This window comes from Homalodisca vitripennis, chromosome X (genome assembly GCF_021130785.1).
Source record: "Homalodisca vitripennis isolate AUS2020 chromosome X, UT_GWSS_2.1, whole genome shotgun sequence".
NCBI classification, from domain to species: domain Eukaryota; kingdom Metazoa; phylum Arthropoda; class Insecta; order Hemiptera; family Cicadellidae; genus Homalodisca; species Homalodisca vitripennis.
In genome coordinates this window covers 12,141,202-12,166,371 of record NC_060215.1, presented here as the reverse complement: position 1 = coordinate 12,166,371, position 25,170 = coordinate 12,141,202, and the positions used below count along the sequence as shown (strand labels likewise).

The following is a 25,170-nucleotide window of genomic DNA, read 5'->3' as shown; positions in this document are numbered from 1 at the left end:
CGTAAGTTGCTGTCTTCATAACTGGATCAGGGATGACTTTATTGCACGCAAACCCAAAGGACTAGTGACTTATCCGCAGCACGAACTTCCTACACAAAACATGATCCCTTTGGCTTATGTCGGAGGCTATGCTAAAGCAGAAGGGTTTAAAGTAAGAAGCAGTTTTACTGATTACTTTAATGGAGCTTACTACTCAAATAAAATAAAAGCTCTGTATCAGAAAAAACTTTGTAATGTGAGCAAACTTTGTAGCTTAGTAATTAAGGGGAAGAGAGTTTATTTATTTTAATGTTCACTACCTCAGGTTTAAAAACGCCAAATTTAAAGATTTGTATTACCATCAATAGAACTTGTACATTATCTCATCTGTTCACTATAAGTATTAATTTGATTCATCTAAATTTGTTCAAGTTAACATGAAAGTGTATATAATAATAATAATAATATACACATAGTCGTCAGCCCTGCTGCGCGGTGCGTGATTGACTGCTCTCGGGGTAGTGCTCCCAGTCGCGCAGCAAAGACCACGCAGCGCGGTTAAGGCTTAAGCACGCAACGCGTAGCTAGGAAGACACCTCCATTGGTTTACAGAGAACCGGTGGTTTCGTCATTTACGTAACACGGAGCACGCAGCACAAAAAGCCCAGTCGCGGAGCTAGGAAAACGTAGCTTTAAACTTTGTTACTCAACGGGCATAAGTTATTTTGTGCCACCTGGACTCACACACTTACCAATTAAAGTGTTAAAATTAGACTTTTCCTTGTATGTGAACAAAAATGAACGATTATATATTAATTGTTTCAAAACGTATTTACATTACAAATGGTTTTGTTATAAATCATGAATATAAAGTACTTAAAAGTGTCAAGAAGATAAACGAAGGAAATAATTGTGGCGAGTCTCTGTATGCAGCACCATAAACTAACTTTCAAGTATAATGATTTAAACATTACTATCGGAAATACGAACTGCGCGTAAACTCTATGAGACTGTATACCTGTCTAAATACACGTTACTAAAAACCATATTGATAACAATAGTTTTAAGCGTGAACTTTTGGCATATTATATTATATGATATGAAGTACATTTTAAAACCTAACTTTATAATACAATTAAAAAGAATAAATATACTTTAAAAACGTTTAATACAATCAAGGAGCTAAAAAGTAAAAAAAATATTTATTTAAGCAAATGAAATTAATTCAAAGTTGATACTACACAATTTTTGATCATGGATATACTGCATTTTCTAGCATCTGAGATGTAAGTTCTGGTTTTTGGAAGAAAACTACACATCGGAATCTTATCCCGTCTCGTTGTTCATGTAACGTATCATATGACTCATGCAGGAGCGTTTTTGAACACTGATAACGACATAGAGTAGGTAACTTCATACAGTAGCTATGAGGCAAGTTATAGTGATTTCCACAACACAACATTCTCTTCGTAGAAGGTGAAATTGAGTGGGCAGAGGTTTGATGTTTAGGATTAGGATTAGAATCTAAAATTAAAATTAACGTAGTAACCCGATTATAACTTAGATAAATCATGATTATAGCATTGAGAAATAATTATTGTCTAGTTTTTAAACGTAATTTACTACAAGTAACTGGAGAAATGTTTTATTTTCAGTTTAGAGGATTTTTATCCCGTCATTTGCGAAGGTAATCCATCCCTAACCTCAATGTGTATTAGTTGAATGTACTAACAATATATTGGTTTATTCCGTTGTGTTCAGTGTAATGAGAGTTACAATGAAAACCACCCGAAAATCGCTGGTCATTATTCTGGGTAAATGTTTTGTTATTTATATTCCACTATATAACTAGTGACATTATGTTTAACAATTTAAACATTAAACTAGATGGCATTTATTTTAAAATTGTATTTTTGCATAAACCTTTACAATTTTTTTATATTTTCAATATAAATTGTTTTCACAAAAGTTAAAAAGCTTTACAATATACTTAGGCTATTTATAAAATCAATTTAAAAGTTATTTATTTAAGGTTAAAATAACTTACAACTGAATTATCAAAGCAAGTACATTTTAATCAAACAATTTGTATCGCCCTATCAGTATTTAACATGATTGTTAAAGTTTTTCACTCAATATTTTATGGAATAATATTGAAATAGTTCAGATATAATTAGTATAGCCTGTACAGTGGATACATTTCCACTTCACGTTTCTTTCACATGATCTATCTGGGCTTGAATTTGGGTAAGTACTATCTTGAGGGATGTTTTTCTCTTTACACCTTGGACGATCTGGCACATGATCTGAGGTCAGAAATGTACAGATCAAAAGTGCCTCTGGCCATCAGTGTGGTGTCACCTCCCCTCACTTCTGGTGAAGTAAGAAAACCATCTCTTGAAACCCCAATTCAAGCTCAGATCACGTGATACCGATGTTAGCTATATTTTTTATATAAAAATATTTAGGCGGGCTATAAAAATAGCCAAAATTGTGGCATATTGCAATTTAGTAAGCGGCCCCACCACCAACTTAATCAAGGAACCAAATTATTGTGTAGAAATACCTAAAATATTGAATTCAAGAACATTTTAACTATATACTCTTAATTAGTGTTAGCTCTTTTGTATTGAATAACAATATTTTTCCAATTAATTTCAACAAAGTAAAATCATTTGTAAGGTATTTGAGTAATAGACGCAATTACAATAGTGATGTACATGTGTTTTGTAACAAGGTGTCAGAGATGTTTATACATCAAAATAGTAAAATTAACTAAGTATTACACAGTTATGTTTGTTTATAAATACACATAGGCTATCCTACATATAGTTTCATATTCATGATAAAAATGGTTTATTTTGTAGATATAAAAAAAACTGACCTATATTGTAATTTGACATCCTTATAACATAATTCAGTTTTGCTTTCGGTAGTTACCATAATCATTAATTACTTAAATAATTAATAAGGAATAAAGCATGCATGGGCATTCAGCCTGTGCGCAGGCTTCAGTTGATCGTCCGCCACGATAACTTAAAATAAAGAACTTCATATCTTTAATAGCATTTAATAAATAGAATGTGCTAGAATTTTGAACATAAAATTTATAATAATAAAAGAAAGAAAACACGATTTAATATGAGAACTGGCTTGTTACGTTTAGTAAAAAATTATGGTTGCCTGTAAAGTCGGTTTTACGGGCGAAGATTTTACGTGACAACGTCTTTTTCTCGGTAGAATATTTATTGATATGAATATTATTAAATTGCACAATAGGAACAAGGAATTGAATGAAAATAAGAATTGCACAAATTTTAACTATAGAAATATATTTTGTTTACTAAAACATTGTACATAATTTGAAATTAATTAAAATTTGTTATTGTAAATGGTAAAGTTGAATAAAACATTTACTAAAATTGGAATTTGAAATTCTTGCTAAACACAGTTAAATTCTAACTCCGCGCGTGGTGATTGGTCGGTTTAGTTCGTTTGTTTGGTCGCACTGTTATGACAGGTTAGAGGTTATAATTTGTTATTTTAAATGTTTGACTAGCAATACGCGCTGTTTCTTCTCAGTCGACTGAATTACGATTGATTGCAGAGTGATTTAAACTAATAATTTACTTAACACTATCAACATTTGTCAATAGTATGACATAACCTATAAACTCAGTTTCTCAACTTTTGTGTCAATCTAACAATTAATCAATCAATCATAGTTTACGATAATGAAATATCAGTGTACAATTATTTACCTTTATTGTTGTAGTTGTTGTAAATGACGAATCTAAGCACTCCACATTTTCACGAATAAACATAGTTATCTGCTTTATCCCGTGTGGCGGACCCACAGTTATCTGCTTTATCCCGTGCGGCGGACCCACTGGACGGGCATCGTAACGTTACCGGGCGTTACACTTTTTCATGAGTGACTCCGAGCCGCAACCTAATTTAAGACGTTGTCACGTCAAAAAATAATTCAGTGTTAGTTTATCTATAATAATGCAACGGCATCATATCGTTGTGTTTGGCCCAGGGGAGATCAAGTCAGCATGGTTCTATGTAATAATAGTATAGTAGTGTAGTGTGTACTAATGTAGCGTCTAGTACGAATGGTAATGTAGTGTAGTGTCGTAGCAGTAGTAGTATGGTTTAGTAGTAGTATAGTGGTCTAGTGGTCGGGTGTGATATTATAAAGTGCCTGAGGATAGGTGGTCCAGGTCAGGCCGCTTGGTAATCTGCAGATATAATGGACTCTGCTTGTGTGATACCTAATTGAGTAGCCATTTTTTCACTCTATTTTTGAAAACAGGCAAGGAGGGTGATTCAAAGAGAGTGCAGCTCTTATGATGAGCACGAATATTTCTATATAGAATGTTAGATATATAAAAGGGGTTTGCTGTAGAATACTCTTTACGTAACTGTAAAGTAACAGTCCTAACATTATGCGCATATCTAGTATCATGATGGTGGGTAATTTCTGAAAAGATTGTGTTTAAATTGAGGTAAATGTACGTCAGGAGAGTCTTTATAAAAACTTGGAGAATAGCAGATTCTCTAAATAGAGTGTCAGTAGAATAACATTGGTTTTTGTTAAACCCTATTTTTAGTATGCGTTTTTGAGAAACAAAGAGGGGATATAGAATAGATGGTCTTGCCCCTCCCCAAGCAATTATTCCGAAAAAAAGAAGTGATTGAATGTAAGCATAGTAAGCTTATTTAATTTCTTTTTCCATCAAAATTTCACTAATTTGTCTGAAAGCAAAGACATATTTTTTAATATTTTGTACTAACATATCTATATGGTGGGTCCAGGTCATCCGAAAATCAAAAATTACTCCAAGGTATTTATAGTAATCCACCTTCTCTACTTCCTCGCAAGTACACGTATTAATAAGATAGTTGTTACCACAACTATAAATAACCAAGTTTTGTAAATTATAATCTGTACTATTTCTTAGGAAAATCAGCATAAACTTTGTTTTTGTTATATTAAGAGAAAGGACATTTTGGTCAAGCCAAGTTTTTAAAAGAGTAAGATCACTTGATGTTTTTATTTGTTGGTTCAAGGAAGAACTCTATTGATTTTGGGATCAAAAGGTCAAAGGATAGCAAAGTTTTAACTAAAAAGGTTACAAGAGCTTTGCACCAAGTTAATATGCAATGCATGCATTACAGTAGAAAGGCAATGATGCAGGTTGGGTCTTTCAGTATTCTTTTGTATCAGTTTATTTACATAGTATTTGATTAGGGGCCACTCCCATATTATTTGATTAGTGGCCATTCTCATATTATTTGATTAGTGGCCATTCTCATATTATTTGAGAGCGTCAAGGTTAGAGTCGTCCCTGAGTCAAGCTCTGTATCTGTTTGGTGGATGGACAGTTAGGCAATGCAGCACATCTTTGTTTGACTCATTCTGTTTTGGGTTCCAGAGGCCACATCCTCACTTTTATTTTTCCTGATATTCTAACAAATAACTTGGGTAGGGGACCCTGTAAGATTTCAAATTAAGACTGTTTTTTTTTATTATGTGTCTCATACTTTCCTGCAAAATAAAATAAATATATGTTGGAAAACAAGAAAGAGGTAGGTGAGAAGATGTTATAATCAGGTCAGCTGGATGAAAAAGAACAATAGGCTACAAACCCAGTATTTCACCACCCCTGCCAACGCTAGTGTCACCTGTCACAGCAAGGGAGAAGGGGAAGTTGGACCTGGAGTCAGCTGCTGATCTAGCTGGCAGACCTGCTTGAGACATGAACTCATATGTTTGTTGTACATCGTGCTAGTCTTGCCTCACAGAATTTATACAGTAAAGGGAACATGCTTAAAATTAGTATTTTCCTAGGTATTTAGTTAGGTCGCATTATCTTCTTAGCTCAGAAATATTTAATCAATAGGAGACAATAGGTTTTGAACGAGAATAAATAAGTATTTTGTTTTTAAGCAGATTAATGTAAGTTAGAGAGAAGTTCTTGCTTGACAAATATTGTATAGAATATTTATTGGTTGATTTCTTTTCACATATCCCAGGGCATTAATTTGAGACCTAATTAGAAAAATGCTTTGAGAAGCGGCACTCCCCAAACAGTCCGTGATTTATTCTGATCAAAATTATGTGCTTTATATTCTGAGCTACCAAATTTTTTTGCATATTTTAGTAGTAGCTGAAACTGAAAATGACATCAATCAAATCGGCCCCTGGAACGATCCTAGCTGTTATCTATATAGCTGTTTAAATCAAACCCAAATTGTACAGGTACAAGAAAAACACTACAACTCTTATACTAATATTTCCATTATGAGAACAAAATAATAGCCTATTTTTTGTACAGATTTATTAATACGTATAAACGTACTAATTGGTAAAACTTGGATTCAGTCAAACGTATTGCCTTTTATTTTTTACAGGGTTTACTGTAACTTAATAAATTACAAACAGTATAGGCCTTACAAACAATAACTAGGAGTATTCACCACATAAATGTTTATGTGTGATTAATTGTATATAAATAGAATAGCTGATGTCATAATATTCCTAAGAATGATTATAATTTATGATACTACTATCAAGATCTGGAGAGATAATGAGCAAGTTATTACAATTACAGTTACTTAGTGCAATGAGGTTTGTTGTATCTGTTATTGTTAAAGTTTTGTTTGTTTTACTATACTCAGCCCTCAGTTTTCAACGATCTTCATTGAAATATAATAAGAAGGGATTTAGCGTGTGAGTAGAGTTCTATATCATGTTTTCAACCACATACGTGAAGTTATTAACAATATACTGGCTTTAAATTATTCACACATCAATATACAACTCAATATCAGTCTTTTCATTAATGATATTTGCGAAGTTATCTCTACGGGTTGTCTCATGTTCGCTGATGACATCAAGATATTTGTCGAAGTGAACTCTCCTGAGGACTGTCAGCGACTACAGGATACTTTAGATCATATCGTAGCCTGGTGTCAGCGGAATGGGATGGACCTGAATGCTGATAAAAGTGCTGTACTCACGTACTCCCGGCTGGACTCACCCACTGTATTCAACTACACTCTCTTCGGCTCCTCACTAAATAAAGTCTGCAGTTTTAAGGACCTTGGGGTCGTTATGTCTCATGATCTCAGTCCGTGGAATCATATCTCATGCATATGCAGCAAGGCCAATTCACTAATGGGATTCCTATGCAGAACATCGAAAGACTTTCAATCCCCAACTACATTGACAACACTGTTCAAAACCTTAGTGCGTCCGATCCTAGAATTTTCATCTGTTGTTTGGTGTCCCTACCTGACAGGGCACATTGATACTCTTGAGCGGGTGCAGATCAGATTCTTGAGGCTCATCGGACTGCGTCTTGGCTATCAGTTCCTGGAGACGCCTGTTGACTGTTTGAGGATCTCCCTTGGCCTTCCACATTTGGCGACTAGAAGAAGGATGGCGGACATCTTGATTCTTCATAAGATTGTTAACGGTGCTCTAGACTGCCCTCGTCTTCTCTCTCTTCTCGAGTTTCGAATTCCGACATCCACTCGTTCCGGGGACATCTTTTTCAAGAGGGCACTTCCTTCTCTTTACAGCTACCACAGCTGTATTCCCAGACTTATGAGAGAAGGTAATGAGGTTTCAGGTGGTGTGGAATTTTTTGGATCCTCTTATCAGTCATTTCGATCGTGCTTGGGGAAGCTACTATGACGGGCAACTAGTTCTTAATTTGTTGTTGTTTAGCTGTTTACTGTTATTATTATTGTGTTCATATTATATACGTGTTATTATTGTTGTCCAGATTCCTATATATATATATATATATATATATATATATATATATATTGACCCTAAAGTAACCCACCATTATTATTTTTATTATATAATTTTTGTTGTTTAGCTGTTTCTGTTGTTATTATTATTGTGTCAGATTTATACATGTTATTACTGTTGTTCAGATTATATAAATATCATCTCACTATAGACCATAATGTAACTCGCCATTATTATTATATAACTTTTGTTGTTAGCTGTTTCCGTTGTTATTATTATTGTGTTCAGATTCTATACGTGTATTATTGTTATATAATTTTTGTTATTTAGCTGCTACTTTTATTATTATCTCGCCCAGACTCTTTACGTATTATTATATTATTATTGTTGTTAACTTGCAATAATTATTGTTGTTCAGATTCCATGGATATCATTACACTCATCATAAACCTTATTTAAATCACCATAATCCTTTATGTTATTATTGTTATTTTTCTCTGATTGTGTTTTGATTTTGTTGTTTTGATTAATGTTAAGTAAAATGCTTGGTTATGGATAGCTGCCAACTTTGTTATAAGTTATGTTGTACAAAATGGTTTACCGTTGAAATAAATAAATAAATAAATATTTAGAAATGAACAAAAATATATTTTACTGTGATCATGTTTTGATTGTTTTTGTTAAACATTTGTCTACTGTTTTACATATAAACTAATAACTCTGAAAAAATGTATTGGGTATTATTTGTTCAAGAATATAAATTGGATATCAGGTAATTTAACTTTACCCTGTATAGTAAAGTAAAGGACCAAAATTAGGGATCCATTCAAGCAGCAGGTCCTGACTTCTATGTTATTACTCCATATTTTGCTGTAAAATCTGCAGATAAAATGTATTGTACCTAACCAAATCCAAAGTAAATGTTGAAGAGTTGGGAAACATGCATTTTAAAATAAATTCGGCCATTATCAAACTGTAAAAGATGACACCCACTGGATAGACTAAACGTTTGTGTAAAAGGGAATACAACACTTAATGGCCTTATAAACATGTTTTCAGTAACGTACATATATACTAACACTTGTGATGTGGGAAGCACATTGCAGAAAATGTAAGAAAGGCTTCTTACATTATATTTGAAAAAAAATTAGGGCATTAGGATCATATGCCTGGGATCATATTCATATGATCATATTGATCATAGGATCATATTCACACCATGTCCATACAATAGGACGTTGCGATCACATACAAATACACACCACATCCTTAAATTGGATGTTGGGATTAAAAGTGTTAATACACAATGACTTTACTAAGGTTGTTGATTGTGCCAAAATCATTTTGATTTCCACTCTTTTACTGAAGGACAATAATCGTTTCAGGAAAAGCTTGTTGACTTGAACTTTTGTATTTTAATGAACTAGTAAAGAATTTTGTTTAGATGTTTGACCTTAAACAAGAAATATTTGGTATAGTGTGTATAGACATATAGATCTAGTGAAAATCAGAATGATATCTGTACGCCGTACAATCCCCTATGCACTATACCAGGGGATTTGGAAATTAGGTTTTGGAATTTTGCTAAATCTATGAATATGTGCGATAGTCTGTATGATGGTTGCAAGTGTGTAGGGTGCCTTCACTGAGACACAGATCTGCCGCCACCCGCCACTCTTGCTGTTCAATCTGTAATTATCACAGTTGTAAAGAAAACAACTTTGATCATATTGTAACTGAATCAGAACTTTATTTCCTATTTGGAACATGCTAAAGTTCATCTGGAATTGTCATACAAATACAGTAAAGTTTCTAAAATCCGGATTGTCAATGATCCGGAGCCAGATCTGGCGAAAAATATTTTTTATACGTGTATAGAGGTACAGAAATCCATAACAGTTTTTTTTTTATCATAAAGTTTTTCATGATTTAAGTTATTTATTAATCATAGTTTTATACTAGGTACAGTATTTTAGTTTCATATAGCCTAGATGTAATTTACACAAAATATGACTACTGTATTTTTTCTGTTAGTTAAACATTTAAAGCTTTTACTAATACAGTAGTGAATAGTTTTATTTATCTGCTCCACTTCCATAAACAATGTGCTTTATGTTCGATTGCACATAACTTTTCATTAGCTCTTTGTCATGACCCTTTATCTCTTTTTTTGGTTCCTTTTAAAAATTTGTACGGGGTAGGGTCCCAATTGATCCGGCTTATTGATGCTCTACTGTAATAAAATATACAATAAAGGCACTGTACATAATATAAAAATTAAATTAACTATACAATGAAACATGCAAGTTGCAACCAGACCCGTATTTAGACACATGGTGGTCTATGTTCACACACAGGATAGCAAGATTTAGGGGGAGGGAGGGCAAAATTTAAAATTTAGATTGTTATATTCATAATAAAATATTTTTAAAAGTATTAAACTAATTATAATGCATTATTTTATATTAGCATCAGTTATGCCAAGGTATTCTTAATGGCGGCTGTGAACTATAAAGTCAATAGATTTGTGTACATCAATATAATATTGTTCTGGATATAATAAGACTCGGTCACACAACCTTCTGGTGTTGTACCACTCTTGATAGAAAAAATGGAAAGACAGTCACCGCAGAAGTGACTATTTCTTATGATGGACTGTGAATATATACGTATGTTGTATGTTACGCTGAAGTAATAAATACAGAGTAACACCTCTAATCCCATACAATTACAATTTTTCTAAAAGGAGTTTCCTATTTATTGTGTCGCATGCCTTTGAAAAGTTGCATAAAATGGCAACGGTGGACATTCCCCTGTAGAAACTGCCTTACACATCAGTTACGCGTATTATAGCATCGACAAAAGATAATTTTTCAGTGAAGCAAAATTGTTCCCATTGATTTTTTGTTTTGTTTTTGTAATACTCTACTTTAAATCAATCTCTCCAGAACACCTGTAAAACGGAGAGTAATGGAATTGGATGGAAACTATCTGGTGAGGAATTATCCATTTTTCTCCTTAGTTCTCTTACCACTTCTGGTGGAGGCAGTAAAAATGTTCAAATGGGTTGAATTTTCAGTTGATATTTCCCAAGGTCTGTTTCCAAGAATCTGTGTAATCTAAATAATAATTGAATTTTAATTTCCAAAACTGTTAAGCTTTATCTTTAATACCCTAACTCGCATTTTGTTACTTGAATTAAAAATGAAAGATCTTTATGTTTGTTTTAGGAGAAAATTTGGGAATTATAACCTTGTGATGCCAGCTCAGGTCAGTCCAATGAGAAAAGTGGGAAAAGAGGTTCCCACTCCGAGTTACTATAAAACTAGAATTCCGTCTCCCTCACCCTCGGTACCAGAGATCAAGACTCAGGAACAAATAAATGGAATGAGGCGGAGTTGTAAGCTGGCCCGAGAAGTGCTCGATTCACTTGACACTGTTATAAAGGTAATTACAGTTTTATCTTGACCTTAATTAATTAATGCTTTTTTATTTCAACACACAATACTTAACCTTTCCAGCGTTATTGACGCGGATCCAAGGAGGGCCACTACAAGCTCAAAACGTTATTGCCGTGGATCCGCGTTTTTGCTTTCTTTATTTTCTTACTGCTATGTTAGTTGAATATTTTGCTGCTAGATGGTTCTAGTAGTCATGCGACATACAGACGGGTTGCCCTGCCTCGAATTCTGTTACAATGGGAGTGGCAGTTGCTTCTAATTGGCCAAACACTGTCTAGCGGGCGTGGCACCGCACCTTTCACAAAGTCATTGACGGGAGCTCCTGTCAAGGCATCTAGCCAGTTGGTGAGAAGCGTCCAGTACACGCATATGTATTTCGGTTATGACTAATTTTCTGTTGTGTCCTATTCTTTTAAAAGTAAATTATTCATATTATATACAGCAGTTTCCAGTATTTATTTAATGTTTTTTACCATTATTCGTGTGAATGGCGAATCCAGACGATTCGGAATTTGAAGATTTGGCAATTCTGAGCATTTACTTGGTCAACCCCAAACTTTTTAATATTTTACTACGGTCATAAGGATGTTATCAGAAAGCAAGAAATATAATTCAAGTCCCGCAACGCTGTCCTACAGTTTGCCGAGCGATAAGAAGGTTCAAAGTCCACGCGATAACAGTGGATTGCGGGAGACTCGCGGAATGTCATTTGTGACACCCCGCCACCAAATAAACACTCTTTGTCTACTTTTGTATTTTTCTAATTTTATTGGTTTGTAATATAGTATATGTTTATCTATAAAACTGTGATTCATTCCCATACTTACTGAATAAATAATAAAAATATTAGTGACAACTACACTACTATTTTACGTTATTCTCAAAAGTTAAAAATTAGCCTAGGAAATCCAAAAAGGGATAAACAAATTTTATTTGCCGTTAAATAACTCTATTTTGACGTACAGAAACTAAAATAAATTTAACTTTACACATTGGAAATTTAAAACAATTGTAACTTTATCAAAGATCAGGTCTAATTTTTCATGATGCTTAAAGGGTTAAAGTTGAATAAAATGTTGCCTCGTTAAGAAAATATAGGTCCCTCATGTGTACTGCATGATTGAATTTCAACTCAAGGTCTTTGTTAATTATGTATTACTAGTTAAATTTGTATTGTAAAATTTATTATAATTGAGGATTTAGTGCGCGTGTTACCTATGTAAAACTTCTTAAAATTGCATTTTAGAAGCCAGAACGACATTTTTTATTCCACTGAACATAGGTCTGCTAATACCTCTTTCTGAAAATTCAGGTCTCACGAGTTAGCACAAAAAATAGTTTTTTCTTTTCTTTTACTACAACCAAATGAAAAGTAACAATGTTCCTCAACTAAGTTGTCAAGTCCACAGCACATTAAGACACCATTTACACAATTATAATGTTGAGATATTTCAGCCTCACTGTGTCAAGCTGAATTTCTACGTTCATCACTGGATGACAACCCTTTTTCTCCACTCTCTGCTGAACCATACATGTGAGCGCAAGAACAGTTGTGACTGGTCTGTTGCAGGTGGGTATGACAACAGATGAGCTGGATTTCTATGTTCATCACTGGATGACAACCCTTTTTCTCCACTCTCTGCTGAACCATACATGTGAGCGCAAGAACAGTTGTGACTGGTCTGTTGCAGGTGGGTATGACAACAGATGAGCTGGATTTCTATGTTCATCACTGGGTGACAACCCTTTTTCTCCACTCTCTGCTGAACCATACATGTGAGCGCAAGAACAGTTGTGACTGGTCTGTTGCAGGTGGGTATGACAACAGATGAGCTGGATTTCTATGTTCATCACTGGGTGACAACCCTTTTTCTCCACTCTCTTCTGAACCATACATGTGAGCGCAAGAACAGTTGTGACTAGTCTGTTGCAGGTGGGTATGACAACAGATGAGCTGGATTTCTATGTTCATCACTGGGTGACAACCCTTTTTCTCCACTCTCTGCTGAACCATACATGTGAGCGCAAGAACAGTTGTGACTGGTCTGTTGCAGGTGGGTATGACAACAGATGAGCTGGATTTCTATGTTCATCACTGGGTGACAACCCTTTTTCTCCACTCACTGCTGAACCATACTGTGAGCGCAAGAAAAGTTGTGACTAGTCTGTTGCAGATGGGTATGACAACAGATGAGCTGGATTTCTATGTTCATCACTGGGTGACAACCCTTTTTCTCCACTCACTGCTGAACCATACATGTGAGCGCAAGAACAGTTGTGACTGGTCTGTTGCAGGTGGGTATGACAACAGATGAGCTGGATTTCTATGTTCATCACTGGGTGACAACCCTTTTTCTCCACTCACTGCTGAACCATACTGTGAGCGCAAGAACAGTTGTGACTAGTCTGTTGCAGATGGGTATGACAACAGATGAGCTGGATTTCTATGTTCATCACTGGGTGACAACCCTTTTTCTCCACTCACTGCTGAACCATACTGTGAGCGCAAGAAAAGTTGTGACTAGTCTGTTGCAGGTGGGTATGACAACAGATGAGCTGGATTTCTATGTTCATCACTGGGTGACAACCCTTTTTCTCCACTCTCTGCTGAACCATACATGTGAGCGCAAGAACAGTTGTGACTAGTCTGTTGCAGGTGGGTATGACAACAGATGAGCTGGATTTCTATGTTCATCACTGGGTGACAACCCTTTTTCTCCACTCTCTGCTGAACCATACATGTGAGCGCAAGAACAGTTGTGACTGGTCTGTTGCAGGTGGGTATGACAACAGATGAGCTGGATTTCTATGTTCATCACTGGGTGACAACCCTTTTTCTCCACTCTCTGCTGAACCATACATGTGAGCGCAAGAACAGTTGTGACTAGTCTGTTGCAGGTGGGTATGACAACAGATGAGCTGGATTTCTATGTTCATCACTGGGTGACAACCCTTTTTCTCCACTCTCTGCTGAACCATACATGTGAGCGCAAGAACAGTTGTGACTAGTCTGTTGCAGGTGGGTATGACAACAGATGAGCTGGATTTCTATGTTCATCACTGGGTGACAACCCTTTTTTTCCACTCTCTGCTGAACCATACATGTGAGCGCAAGAACAGTTGTGACTGGTCTGTTGCAGGTGGGTATGACAACAGATGAGCTGGATTTCTATGTTCATCACTGGGTGACAACCCTTTTTCTCCACTCTCTGCTGAACCATACATGTGAGCGCAAGAACAGTTGTGACTAGTCTGTTGCAGATGGGTATGACAACAGATGAGCTGGATTTCTATGTTCATCACTGGGTGACAACCCTTTTTCTCCACTCTCTGCTGAACCATACATGTGAGCGCAAGAACAGTTGTGAGTGGTCTGTTGCAGGTGGGTATGACAACAGATGAGCTGGATTTCTATGTTCATCACTGGGTGACAACCCTTTTTCTCCACTCACTGCTGAACCATACTGTGAGCGCAAGAAAAGTTGTGACTAGTCTGTTGCAGGTGGGTATGACAACAGATGAGCTGGATTTCTATGTTCATCACTGGGTGACAACCCTTTTTCTCCACTCTCTGCTGAACCATACATGTGAGCGCAAGAACAGTTGTGACTGGTCTGTTGCAGGTGGGTATGACAACAGATGAGCTGGATTTCTATGTTCATCACTGGGTGACAACCCTTTTTCTCCACTCTCTGCTGAACCATACATGTGAGCGCAAGAACAGTTGTGACTAGTCTGTTGCAGGTGGGTATGACAACAGATGAGCTGGATTTCTATGTTCATCACTGGGTGACAACCCTTTTTCTCCACTCTCTGCTGAACCATACATGTGAGCGCAAGAACAGTTGTGACTAGTCTGTTGCAGGTGGGTATGACAACAGATGAGCTGGATTTCTATGTTCATCACTGGGTGACAACCCTTTTTCTCCACTCTCTGCTGAACCATACATGTGAGCGCAAGAACAGTTGTGACTAGTCTGTTGCAGGTGGGTATGACAACAGATGAGCTGGATTTCTATGTTCATCACTGGGTGACAACCCTTTTTCTCCACTCTCTTCTGAACCATACATGTGAGCGCAAGAACAGTTGTGACTGGTCTGTTGCAGGTGGGTATGACAACAGATGAGCTGGATTTCTATGTTCATCACTGGGTGACAACCCTTTTTCTCCACTCTCTGCTGAACCATACTGTGAGCGCAAGAACAGTTGTGACTAGTCTGTTGCAGATGGGTATGACAACAGATGAGCTGGATTTCTATGTTCATCACTGGGTGACAACCCTTTTTCTCCACTCTCTGCTGAACCATACATGTGAGCGCAAGAACAGTTGTGACTGGTCTGTTGCAGGTGGGTATGACAACAGATGAGCTGGATTTCTATGTTCATCACTGGGTGACAACCCTTTTTCTCCACTCTCTGCTGAACCATACATGTGAGCGCAAGAACAGTTGTGACTGGTCTGTTACAGGTGGGTATGACAACAGATGAGCTGGATTTCTATGTTCATCACTGGGTGACAACCCATGGTGACTACCCTTTTCTCCACTCTCTGCTGAGGCGTATATGTACTTGTGGACTCTCAGGCCACCGTATATGTGAGCGCAAGAACAGTTGTGACTGGTTAGTTGCAGTGGTCTGGTGCAGGTGGGTATGACAAACTGGACGCTTAGATTCATCACTGGGTGACAATCCATTGTGACTACCCTTTTCTCCACTCTCTGCTGAGGCGTATATGTACTTGTGGACTCTCAGGCCACCGTATATGTGAGCGCAAGAACAGTTGTGACTGGTTAGTTGCAGTGGTCTGGTGCAGGTGGGTATGACAAACTGGACGCTTAGATTCATCACTGGGTGACAATCCATTGTGACTACCCTTTTCTCCACTCTCTGCTGAGGCGTATATGTACTTGTGGACTCTCAGGCCACCGTATATGTGAGCGCAAGAACAGTTGTGACTGGTTAGTTGCAGTGGTCTGGTGCAGGTGGGTATGACAAACTGGACGCTTAGATTCATCACTGGGTGACAATCCATTGTGACTACCCTTTTCTCCACTCTCTGCTGAGGCGTATATGTACTTGTGGACTCTCAGGCCACCGTATATGTGAGCGCAAGAACAGTTGTGACTGGTTAGTTGCAGTGGTCTGGTGCAGGTGGGTATGACAAACTGGACGCTTAGATTCATCACTGGGTGACAACCCATGGTGACTACCCTTTTCTACACTCTCTGCTGAGGCGTATATGTACTTGTGGACTCTCAGGCCACTGTATATGTGAGCGCAAGAACAGTTGTGACTGGTTAGTTGCAGTGGTCTGTTGCAGGTGGGTATGACAACAGATGAGCTGGATGTCTATGTTCATGATTGGGTGACGAGCCGAGGTGCCTACCCTTCCCCCCTCAACTACCGTGGCTTCCCCAAGTCCATTTGTACTTCTGTGAATAATGTTGTCTGCCATGGTATACCTGATAACAGACCTCTGCATGACGGAGACATTGTCAACGTGGATATTACGGTAAGCTGTCATCTGAATTTGCAGTGCTATCAATTTCACTGTTGTGTTAGTGTTAACTTTTTATCTCAAGAACTATATTTGTATTAAAACGATAATTTCAAAGAATAGAAAAGATGTTTGAACGTAACACTAATTCTACTGAACGTTGGTATAATAATAATTACTATCTACAATATTGTAACCATGTGATTCAAAATTACACATGCGTTTTTTTAAATTTATTACCTTATTTATTTTATGCATATAGGAATGAGAATTGGTATTGTGGTTTACGAATACAAAGTTGTAGATTATAAGATTAATATAGTCAATTATGCATTATCAACAGTGTGCTAAATACTTGCCGTTGGATGTCAGATGCCAGAGTGATGCTGGTGAAGACTCTAGTTTCGCCTCACTTCAGTTACCTTTCTAATAAAATTCAGCCTGCACATAATTATTGTATTCAGTTCATTTTCAACTTACATTATGATCATGTATCTCTGTATTTTGAGCAATTATTCCTATTAAAATCCAACGAACTTAGAGATCTTCACTTACTTAGTCTGTTGCACGCATAACCAAATCCATATTGATTGTCCAAGTTATTTGGCTCAAAATTTTGTTTTTATTTGTGCTATTAATGCACATAGAACTTGTAGGGCAAAAACAAGAATGTTCTTTCTTTTGATTTTGTGTACGTATGTTTTTCCACATTTATTATCAATTCTAATTCCATGGACAGCCTTATTTAATAAATCTTTCACTTTTTTCACATGTTGATTGTTAAAATCTCTCCCAATAACAAAAGAATTACTGACAAGTTAGATCGCTTTGGGACCGAAGCCGAAGGGGCTTTTCTGTTGTGGATTCAGTGGTAGTGACAATTGATGGTTCTTGTGGTCGCACTCGTAAGTTGAGTGAATGGAGAATGAAAGCTGATAAGATAGGAAAACTGTATTAGTTGCATAATGTATTAAAGTGTTTTTTGTTACAATTTATTGTATATACTACAATATAAAATGTACATCTTTATCTTGGAACCATATTGCAAACTAAATGTAATTTTAGTTCTACATGCCAGTTTCAATATTGTAATACGAATGATTATATTTTATTTTCTTTATTTGTGTTTAGATGTTAAGTGGACAAGAGAACTTTTAAGCCCTAACTTCATCTTTTTAAATAAAGACATGTTTAATTTTTTTACAATAAAGGAATGCATGTATTTGTTATGTTATTGGAATGTTTATCTCTTAAAGTTACATTTATTTTTTTAATATTTTTATTTTCTGTTGAATGCAATAAATATTAGTAATTGGACTAAAATGTTAATTTTCTGAAAACTATTAGTTTACACAAACCTCATAATGACCAATTGACTAGATATTGCACCTTCTTTATATGCTGTTATTAGCAACTTATTGTGTATTAAATTGCACTCATTATAGATCACTGCCCATTAAAAATTTCAAAAAAGTTCTAAGTTTGAATTTGTTTGGTTTTTCTTTTAATTCTAAGAAACTGTAGATTTCTGTGATGTTATAAATATTATCTGTTATCAGTTTTCATATGTTTAAAGGTTTAATGGTAATTGTTAAGTTATAAGAAAGATAACAGCAATAACTTAAATTTATCCATTATTTCATTTACATGCAATGGAAAGAATTATATGTAGTCAGAGTTATAAGCAGCCTGTAGTAGGCCTATGAAATTTTCCTGTAGTGTTAATGAATTCATGTTCTGTGGCTACTATTGTTGCTAGGTATATTACCAAGGGTATCACGGTGATTGCTCCGCTATGTACTTGGTCGGTGAGGTGGATGATAAAGGAAAACATCTCGTGCGGGTCACACTGCAAGCTCTAGACCTTGCAATTAGCATCTGCAAACCGGGCCAGGCGTTTTCTGCAATAGGTACGCTTCCTCAGTCGCCATCGAGGATTGAAAATTGAATGGTAACCACTAGACTGTCCTTTTAGTGCAGTGCTAAAAAATGTGTTAGCATTTCTTAAAATGTGTAATTTTTACATGTTTTTCCCATTGGTTTTCATTAGACATACTGTTTACATAGGTTTGTAGGCTACAGCTTAAATAATTCCAAAATCAATTTGGACATGTTCATAAACTTTTTTTATTAAGCAGTGGTATTAATATTATCAGATTTTGCATATTACTAAGGTATCTGATCTAATTAGACCTTAGGGTTCAAAAGGTAAGAACCTTATAAAAAACACGAGTATTTTTCTGGAAAAGAAATTGATCTAGGGCATTTCATTAATGAATTAAATAAAAGTGTGTTTTATAATGTCATCCTCCTCTAGTTAGTTTCTATATAGTGAGCAATTAAATAAATCACAAGATTTCTTAATCAAAATACAAGAAATACGTTTTATGTATAATTTTTATTTCAGGTAACTTTAAGATTGATAAAAATAATATTGTTATTTTCTACATCAGGAAGGACCTTTCATTTAGCCTACAGACTTAATGTTTTATCTAATTTAGGTTTACAATTATATTCTAAAATATGAATTGGTAGAATTAGTTTCAACAAGATTAATGTTTAAGATATTCCAAATATATTTGCTTATTTGGGAGTAAGGGGGAGGGGGAGCATCTGTAAACACATTCTTGTGTTAAATATTATCGAAATACAAATCATCGACATAGTCCATGATGGCACATTTACGCAGACAATGCAGTGGCACTCAGAATAATAAAGATGTTTACATACTACATATCTGTCTTTTGTTATTTTTATATCCGGTTTTCGGAATAACGTGGTTTCAAAATAGTTCATAATTCATATTTAGATTGCAGGTTCTGGTAGTAAGGCAAGTACATGTTTAGACTCAGTCCACGCACTACTTGTCATCTTGTTTGTGTGTGGTATGTAATATTTATAAAATGTTTAGTGTTTTGATCTACTTTTTTATAAGAATTTATTAATTCTACCACATGAAATGATAACAGGGCCTGCAATATGTGGGTCAATTAATAATTAGTTTGAAACCAGGGTTATCCAACTAAAGCAATAAAATATAACACAAGACAGATATATGGCCTTAAACCTCTATTTTATATATATATATTTTTAATTTCCTGATCTGGAGGCTTGTTACAAAATAAATACACCAATATCCTTGTAAAACAATTTTACTTGTTGTGTTTAATTTTACATGATTAAAGTTTACACTTGTAAACTATATTATGATATAGAATACCTACATTATGTCATAACAATTGAAATTTGAAAAATTATTTGTTTCTAACAATAAACTCTTAATTCTTTTGTTATGTAACGGAAAACATTCTAGCATCGATACCTATTTATACGATGGGCATTTTAGTAAGTTCCGAATATACACAAGTCAAAACAAAGATTCTTTCTTTTGATTTTGTGTACGTATGTTTTTATTACAAACCAACCTTTATGAAAATAATTTTATAATGTCTTATTTGAATAAAGTAATTATCTACTGTTTTTGTGCTACACTTCATATATTTTTTATTGTGATACATTTAAAAAAAGAAAAAGCCAACACTTTCTGCATTGTCAATGAGCAGATTCAATTCATCACACACATTCTAGCGGTGAATTGTGTAACTAACATCTTGATATATGTCCCAAAGGAAAAAAATACGAATTATGCAATATAACCCAGTTGTTAATGTCAATTGCCATTCCATTAAACTACGGGACCCACTCTCAAAACGTTACAATGTCTCAGTGTTTATAGTCAATTAATATTTTAAAGTGATACCTACTCTTGAGTTATGCTATGCATTACCAAATTCAGCACATTGTTGACTCAAAATCAAGTACTATACTACATAAAATGTTCTATTATTGTAATATTTTTAGCGTATTCTATTTTGAGAATGTTGTTGGGCCTTGTCTACACCTCAGTAACAACGACTAACTGATTTATTGGTATTGTATTATTATAGTTATTGCTTAAATTCTTTTCATACTGAAATTCAGTTTAACGAGTATTGATAAGCAGATTTGTTTTAGTAGTTGATAAGTCACTTCAAGAAAAAGCTGAGTTTTTATTGTAAATAAATGTTTATCAGTGTTTTATAATATATCAATGTTGATTGCCTTTACAGGTAACACAATAGAGAAATTTGTGAAAGAAAATAACTTGAGCGTTGTACCGAACTACGCTGGCCACGGTATAGGATCGTATTTCCATGGACCTCCGGATATTAACCATTATGGTATGTTATCTGCTAAATAGTTTATTTGATAAAAACAGTGGAACTTGGATAATTCAACTTTTTTTAATTCAAAATGTTGGATAAATTTTTCTCTATCCTAGACATTTTTATTATAGATAATTTTAAAATTAGATAGTTAATTTTAATTTTTTTTCAATAAATTGAAAATTGTACGTCCATCACATTATTACTGAGCTAGAAGTCCTAAAATTAAATAAGGCAACATTATAATATAATGTCTAACACTAGTTAACCGAATATGTTATATTATAAGCAGCAAAGGCCATTGCCGTACTGACTTAGTAGGCTAAAAGTTCATTTCTATAAATTTAACCATGTGAACAATCCAAAATATCTCGATGTCTTGCCACATAGTTGTCAGGGTCAGTGCCTCGAGCCCCCCTCCATGGTTCATAATCTTTTCTTCCACTTTTTTCACATTTTCATTTGTTTTTGATGTGGTGGAGCGTCCGGAGCGTTCATTCGGAAAATAAAGAGTATTAAAATATGTTTCTAGCATGTTATTGTTGTTATAAATATATCAAGGAGATAAAATTATTTTTACAGCCTCTTTTTAAAACACTTGTGTTGTTCAAATTTGTTGATAATTTGAATTTTTACTGGTCCCTCGTGGTTTGAATAATCTAAGTTTCACTGTATGTCATTTAGAGGAGATACCTACAATTCAAGAAGTTTAACATAACTTTGGCTGACAATCCTTACAATCAAGGCGTCCAGATCTCTTGTGTTACATACAGAGAGTTTGTTATAGCTCCTGAAAATTATTATGGTTGCTCTAAATGAAGTAGCTGCAGGTTTTGCGAGTGTAACACAACTCGGTGGAACCCCGTTTGATGGTCCTATCCTGTAGAATAATGTATAAACTCACTCTTTATCCAAGAAATGTGTTAGTTACTGTACATTAGAACACATGAAGTAGCTGCAGGTTTTGCGAGTGTAACACAACTCGGTGGAACCTCGTTTGATAGTCCTATCCTGTAGAATAATGTATAAACTCACTCTTTATCCAAGAAATGTGTTAGTTACTGTACATTAGAACACATGAAGTAGCTGCAGGTTTTGCGAGTGTAACACAACTCGGTGGAACCTCGTTTGATGGTCCTATCCTGTAGAATAATGTATAAACTCACTCTTTATCCAAGAAATGTGTTAGTTACTGTACATTAGAACACATGAAGTAGCTGCAGGTTTTGCGAGTGTAACACAACTCGGTGGAACCTCGTTTGATGGTCCTATCCTGTAGAATAATGTATAAACTCACTCTTTATCCAAGAAATGTGTTAGTTACTGTACATTAGAACACATGAAGTAGCTGCAGGTTTTGCGAGTGTAACACACAACTCGGTGGAACCTCGTTTGATGGTCCTATCCTGTAGAATAATGTATAAACTCACTCTTTATCCATGAAATGTGTTAGTTACTGTACATTAGAACACATGAAGACCGTAACATTAGCATAGAATTACAGTAGTGGAGTATAACAATGTGTAGGAACCCGGGTATAGGAGACTGCCACATGAATGGTTGGAAAATGTAATTAGATCTGATATACTATTTTCTTAGCCTGTTCAGCAAAAAATAAAAATAATACAACAAACTGAATTAAAGTGGTCTTAATCAGCAGTCAAGAATCAAGAAGTTTATTGCAACAAAACATTCACAGATTTTACAACTTCAGATGTTGTGTGAACAGGTTGCTTGTCAATAATAAATACTAAATCTGTAATACAATTACATCAGAATAAAACTTACATTACATTAAAATATTACAAACATTTAAAACATGTGATCGTAAAGACTGTCATGTAAAAACTCAGTTATGCTATAGTAAGCTTTACTAATTAGTAGACTTTTAACTGAGTTCTTAAAACAAGACATTTTAAGCTGCTTTAAATGAGGAGGAAGCTTATTATAAAATTTAGTTCCCATATAACTTGGTGAACTTTCAAATAATGTTAATTTGTGTACAGGAAATTGCAGTCTATCTTTAAAACGGGTGTTATACTGGTGCTCATGTTGCTTTATATTTCCTGAATTTAGACGATTATGAATAAAAATTAAACAACTATAAATATACAATGATGGAATTGTCAATATTTCTAAATCTGTAAATATTTTTTTACATGAGGTTCTTATATTCAAAAATAGCATGGTTCTTATGTATCTCTTTTGAATTTTGAGGACAGAGATAATGCCAGAGCAGCTGCCCCATATTTGTATTCCATACTGTGCTAGTGAATAAAAGCAAGAATAATAAACTATAAGCCTAGTCTTAATGTCTACCAACTCCCTTAATGTAAACATTTGGTAGCAAGCTGAACTCAGTTTTTTGTTTAAGACATCTATGTATGGTCTCCAGGACAAATTTTTATCAATAAGGAGCCCCAAAAATTTACTAAAATCTACAGCAGTCAGAGTTGTATTCTTGAAATTTATCTGAAAATTTGACAAGGGTCTTGCTTTGCAATGTTTGGAATTTTACAATTTGAGTTTTATCACTATTTAGTACAAGCCCATTATATGTAAACCATTTTTCTAAATCTATGAGCGAATTAACAATTTCTGATTTAATATGTTGTCCTCGGTTACATTTTACTAGGGATGTAGTATCATCTGCATACAATATCAACTTATTTTTAACATTATAAGGCAGATCATTTATAAAAATAATAAATAATAAAGGACCCAAAATATGACCTTGTGGTACACCACTACATATGTTTGCCCATGATGATGTATGTTTTATGCCATTATTGTTGAGTAATATTCTTTGCTTCCTATCAGTAAGGAATGATTGGAACCATTCCAAAGGCTTACCTAAGATTCCATAAAATTTAAGTTTACTTACAAGTAATGAGTGATTTACACAGTCAAAGTGTTTGATGTGTCCATTCGCAGTGTTTGATGCAGATAGATAATTTTTGTACCATAATTTAGATTATTATATAACACAGCTGTGCATTATTTAGCATTACATTATTTTGTTAGGATTAAGGATTTCACCTTAGAAAGGATTGTCAGTTTTGCTAGTTTTAGTTGGACTTGAAATGGAAGTGTAACAAAAGTGTTATAAAGAATTTAAATAATAAATTTTTTTAGCTTAACTCACTTAAACCAACCGTCTAATCAACTTCAGCCATCAAGATAAAAGGACAAGTTGTTGTAATAATTTCTAAGGTAATTTCCCAAAATAAGTAAATTTATCCTTTTTTTCATTAAAATCATTGTTACTTGTCATAAAGCTTTAGCTTATACTCTGTTGTAAAGCTTATAAGTTTGGCCTTCATAGGACCAAGTGGGTTATTATCACTTTTTTGCAATCATATAAAATTAAAAATAACTTTGTATATTTCTTATAGTAAATACGCCAACCAAGTAAATGAATCATTTGGTGTAATATTTAAAAAATCCTTTGACATTTAAAACTTTATAACTAATTTGATGTCAGCCATGTTATTAAATAAATTTATGACATAGAACATGTTTGTGTATAATTTTACATGAAATTAGGTAGCATTACAGTCAACAAAGTAAAATGTCATAGTATTATATATTACTTTGGTGTGATAGGATGGACGATGTATTTCCAATACCGTCTTGAGGCTTTTGTGATGAGTTGTTGACGAAGCTATACATTCTCAATGCCTCTATAAAATGATTATATATGTTTGGAGGTGATATTTCTTACGGTACCACAAAGTTGGTAATACAGCAATTTCTTAGTTATGTTAGAGTATCCCTAAATAGTTTAAGGTGGACAAGAGAAAGTGGACTACAGAAAATGAACTTGTTTTAGTTTGTCGTAGTGTGAATGGATTTCCAATAATATGTTTTAACTTCGGTTTGTCTTAGCGAACTCCCTGTCAGGGAAAATGGCTGCCGGGATGACCTTCACGATAGAGCCGATCCTAAGTCAGGGCTCGCCTCGTATGGTGATTCTTGACGACCAGTGGACTTCCGTGACGGTGGACGGGTCACGTACCGCACAGTGGGAACACACCGTACTCGTCACGCCCACCGGTGTAGAGGTCCTAACTGGGCCTCCATACGTGTTCGCTCAAGGATAATTGACATCGCATGTTAACATATTACACATCACTGATGTCCAGGCCTTACAGCATGGTGATAGTTACATTTCTGAACATGTCTGTATTTGTTTTTGGTCCTTATGAGTTTAAGGTGGTGCAATCGATTTTGGGTTGAATAAATGTTTAACAAAT

The 25,170-nt window shown here is 34.9% G+C and overlaps 1 protein-coding gene across 3 annotated transcripts; it reads left to right on the top strand.

The window, feature by feature from the left end:
* Positions 1-1,462: 1,462 nt before the first annotated feature.
* On the top strand, positions 1,463-25,170 carry LOC124368690 (methionine aminopeptidase 1D, mitochondrial). Of its 3 annotated transcripts, none has more exons than XM_046825986.1 (6): positions 1,463-1,666; positions 10,981-11,197; positions 16,533-16,724; positions 18,469-18,619; positions 20,819-20,929; positions 24,803-25,170. In XM_046825986.1, the coding sequence occupies exons 1-6, from the start codon at positions 1,551-1,553 to the stop codon at positions 25,015-25,017; spliced, it is 1,002 nt and encodes a 333-aa protein (XP_046681942.1). In that variant the 5' UTR covers positions 1,463-1,550; the 3' UTR covers positions 25,018-25,170. The 3 variants fall into 3 exon arrangements, with proteins under 3 accessions (XP_046681942.1, XP_046681943.1, XP_046681941.1); XM_046825987.1 differs by having other exon boundaries at positions 1,661-1,793; XM_046825985.1 differs by lacking the exon at positions 1,463-1,666 and adding an exon at positions 6,571-6,718.

Excerpts from the sequence above, each read along its gene's own strand:
- LOC124368690 (XM_046825985.1), top strand. The coding sequence starts at position 6,576 with ATGAGCAAGTTATTACAATTACAGTTACTTAGTGCAATGAGGTTTGTT. Across the intron at positions 11,198-16,532 it reads CACTTGACACTGTTATAAAG|GTGGGTATGACAACAGATGA; the intron begins GTAATTACAGTT and ends GGTCTGTTGCAG. Across the intron at positions 20,930-24,802 it reads TCCGGATATTAACCATTATG|CGAACTCCCTGTCAGGGAAA; the intron begins GTATGTTATCTG and ends GGTTTGTCTTAG.